This window comes from Lynx rufus, unplaced genomic scaffold, assembly GCF_022079265.1.
Source record: "Lynx rufus isolate CCGP_SWC_20201006 ecotype Redwood Valley unplaced genomic scaffold, mLynRuf1.p SCAF_9, whole genome shotgun sequence".
NCBI lineage: Eukaryota > Metazoa > Chordata > Mammalia > Carnivora > Felidae > Lynx > Lynx rufus.
This window is the reverse complement of record NW_025814897.1, coordinates 100,900,332-100,904,360: the sequence shown is the minus strand read 5'-3', so window position 1 is coordinate 100,904,360 and position 4,029 is coordinate 100,900,332. Positions and strand designations below refer to the sequence as shown.

Sequence of the window (4,029 nt, the reverse complement as noted above, 5' to 3'; positions counted from 1 at the left end):
TGAAACTAGGAGAGTAGATAACAGTACCCAAGTAATGCATGTGATGAGAAGAATGAGCCAAGGGTAGAACCTAGGTTTACAAAGGCTTTTAGAAGACAGGAAATTATAGCAGCAAAAAGTGGACCAGGAAGTTAAGATTAGAGAAGTACCAAAATAATCATGATACCATGACATGATGGAAGTCAAGGAATAGAATTACCATGGAAAGAAAGTGGGATTTTTCTGGGAAAAGATGACTTGAGAAAAAAAAATCTTTAAATCCCATGCCTTCTTTTCCAATTTTAAACTATAAGAACAATTTAAAATAACAAAACTTATGGCTGGACCTAAGGAAAAAAACACCTAAATTTGAAACATTTTAAGGAATGTCTTTAGACTTAGGTTCCATGAGGATTGGGGTTGTGACTCTCTCATTCAACTTTGTATCCATCAGGCATGGAACCTAGTATGCATTTAGTACACAATGTGTTGAAAGAAGAGAAAGAAGGAAGGAAGAATGGATGAGAAGGAGGGAGGAAGAGAGGAGGAGGGAGCACTGGGGGGAAGGAAAGACAGAAGGGAGGGAGGAAAGGAGGGAGACTTTTGAAGGTTACTGCTGGCTTTCTAAGTGCTAACAAGGGGTCATCAGTGATCATAAGAAAGAGAAATATTCTTCCCACATCAAGGATACTAAAATTAGAAAGCTTACAAAAATCCCCCAAAGGGAAGGCAAATAAAAAGCTTTCAACATTTGCCAGAAGCAGAGTCAGCCAATTTGTTAAGTTACCAGGTCAAGCAAGACCTTTCTGTCCCCTGACCACTTCTCCCACCCCTCCCAACTGAGTCCTTATCTAAAATCTGGGGGAATCTAGGCTATATATGATCTAAGAATGAGAAGAAAATTCATGAAGCTTTCCAAGCACACACAAACATATCTTTTCTCTCGCTATATAAAATTTTAAGGAGCAACAAGAGATAAGAATTAAAAAAAAGTTTTATTATGTCTTGGTTACTTAAGAACCAATAATACTAAATATAATAATCACATGACCAGATTCAAAGGTTTCAAAAATGAAACGGCAAGACACAAAATTTGGGAAATCAGGAGTGTTCACTTAGAATAGGAAACATAATTGCCTCTTGTAAATATGGCCCTGAGAGCTCTGACAAAGGTCCTCTTTGGGACTTAACTATTTATTCTGCCACCTTTTTCTATGTAAGAATCCTGGGCATCTTTGATGGGACATGATAACAGTTGGTCTTCAGTTGGTAGAAATGTTTCACATACTCATGACGTTCATTGGATTCTTTTCTCATTAGCCTATATCACTCAAAGTAATACTTCTTGGTGCCAACTTGATGGGAATTATAAACTCAGATACTGAAATGGAATCACATGACGGTACTTAATTATGAGATCGTGATGCGGTGTGGTGCTGTATGCATCACACGCCTCAATTACGTCATCTTCAAAAATGCAAATACGTATTTTAAAACGTCCTCCTACAAAACCAAAAGACCAAAATTGAAAAGCACTGAGGCAGCCTTTCCCATCCTGGATTCTTCCAGGGAATCTGAAACTGGATTTTTCAGACACTATTCAGAGGCAAAAAAGAAACTGTTTTCATGATGCCCAAATACACATGACAGCCAGGAAAGCTAAGCCAAGCTAGGGCAATGTTATAGAGATACCCTGAAATTGCATTTTTTTCCTCCAAACGTTCAGATACCCAAAAAGAGCTTCTCCAAATATAAAAAGAGCAAAGCTTCTTCTCTCCTCACCTTTTCTTTCTCTTCATTGTTCATTGTGCATTGTTCTCTAACCTCTCTTCTATCCTATATCCCTCCACATATTCCTGCTGCCAACCACCTCACTGCCTCTTCTCTGTGAAGATCATGGGGACAGACAGCCTGACAAAAAGCAGATACCGCCCATCACTGCCAAGTGTAAAACTCTCCTTCTCCCACCATTCACGGAACTTTGAGAGTGTTTTCCAGGGACAGTCCAGGTTTTCAGTGAGGTTTCCAGCTTTTTGTGGAGTTTGAGGGTCCATCCATGTAGGTGCCCCAGTGAGTCAAGCTCAAGAACAGATTCCAACATAGAATTTTCTCAGAACATCTTCTGCAAGTCCCAGGTTGTCAAGACCGCTACCTCCATTTCTAGGTTCCAGTTCCGTATGGATTAGCTCCATGTCCAAGTTCTTGGGGACCAGAATAAAATCTAGAAAAGGAATTGGTGTGTGCACACACATACACACACTACACAATCATGCTGCCACTAGTCAGTACATTTCTTTCTAAATACAAATACAAATTTGTACAGGAAGCGAGATTATCATGAAAACATGGCCAGATGTCAACTAAGGACCAGCTTAAGTTGTTCAAAATGGTTATGAACTTCAAGTAATCCTATTCTAATGCACTCCTTTCAGAAAAAGGGATATGTACTTATTTGTATTTATCACTCTTAATACAAATAAATATATGCAATATGAGTACAATTAAAATTTCTCAATTGTTTTTCCCCCAGTGAGAAAATTTTACTTTTCCTGTCCATGAAGGAAAATCAAGCTCTTAAGGAAATATACATTAGAATCCCTGAATATCCTGTATCAACAGAAGTCATACTTTGCTACACCATAACTTTTTCATGGCATTTTTCACTTCAACATTCCTCAGGGTATAGATCAGAGGGTTGAGCAAGGGCGTCCCAATTGTATAAAACACAGCCACCATCTTGTCTATTGGAAATGTGGTTGGTGGGCGTGTGTATATGAATATACATGGACCAAAAAATAGGACAACCACAATAAAGTGGGAGGTGCAGGTGGAAAGGGCTTTTCGCCTTCCTTCAGCACTGTGGTTTCGCAGAGAGTACAAGATGACAACATAGGACATAAGCAGGATTATGAAACTCACCGTGCATATGGCCCCACTGTTAGAAACAAGTAGCAAATTTATCATGTAAGTGTCCATACAGGCAAGTTTCAACAAGGGCTGCAAGTCACAGAAATAGTGGTCAATCTCGTTGGGGCCACAGAAAGGCAATCTCAAAGCCAGGAAAATTTGTGCCGAAGAGTGGATACAGGATCCCACCCAGCTCAAACTCATCAGCACACTGCAGACATGCTGGCTCATGATGGTTGTGTATCGCAAGGGCTTACAAATGGCTACATAGCGATCAAAAGCCATGAGGATGAGCACGAAGATTTCCAGGCACCCAAAGAAATGAGCTGCAAAGACCTGAGTCATGCACTCATTGTACGAAATGGTATTCTTCTGAGTAATGGCACCCACAATCAACCTGGGAGCTATGGTTGTAGAGAGGCAAGCATCAGAAAACGACAGATAGAATAGGAAGAAGTACATGGGACTCCCAAGGGTCCTGCTTGTTTTAATAGTCACCAAAATGAGAAAGTTCCCCGACAGTGTCGCAAGGTAAAGAACCAAGAAGACCCCAAATACTGCCTTCTGCTTTCCTGCATCCTGTGTCAACCCAAAGAGAATGAATTCAGTCACACTGCTATTCATCGCAATTCTACTGGCGGAAAGTAAGGTGCAGTTGAGGACAAGGGCTGAATCTGCAAAGAGAAGAAAAGAAGTGACAGCTTGGGAAGATCGGTGGGCTGAACTCTGAATGCCTTGCTTTTGCTCCATGTTATGTTACCTCTGACTGCCTTCAATCCTCTATGACTCTTGGTAAATGTGCAGATGCCCAAGCCTCTCCCAGAGCTATCTGTCGATTCAGAAGCTAACTGCCTTGGATCAAAGCCTTTGCATTTGGGGAGGTAAAATTAAATGTCCTTTAAAAATTCAATTCCTACCAAGATAGAAAACTGCAGTACTTGAACTTTCCTTGGGCAAGTGACTTATCTCGCTGGAAATTTAGCCTTCATATGAAAAATACAGTGCAAATATTTGCCTTACCTGATCCTGAGTTTCCCTAAGAATTAAACATATTTTTATGCACACATATAGACACATATATTTCACGTGTTATGCATTTTATCTACATGCTTTGAATTCTGAAAAACACTATTCCACTATAAT

At 40.1% G+C, this 4,029-nt stretch overlaps 1 protein-coding gene across 1 annotated transcript; it reads right to left on the bottom strand.

The window, feature by feature from the left end:
* Positions 1-2,601: 2,601 nt before the first annotated feature.
* Positions 2,602-3,510, bottom strand: LOC124505804 (olfactory receptor 4C11-like). The gene has a single exon (XM_047071841.1). It carries the CDS (start codon positions 3,508-3,510, stop codon positions 2,602-2,604), a length of 909 nt encoding a protein of 302 aa, XP_046927797.1.
* Positions 3,511-4,029: the final 519 nt, after the last annotated feature.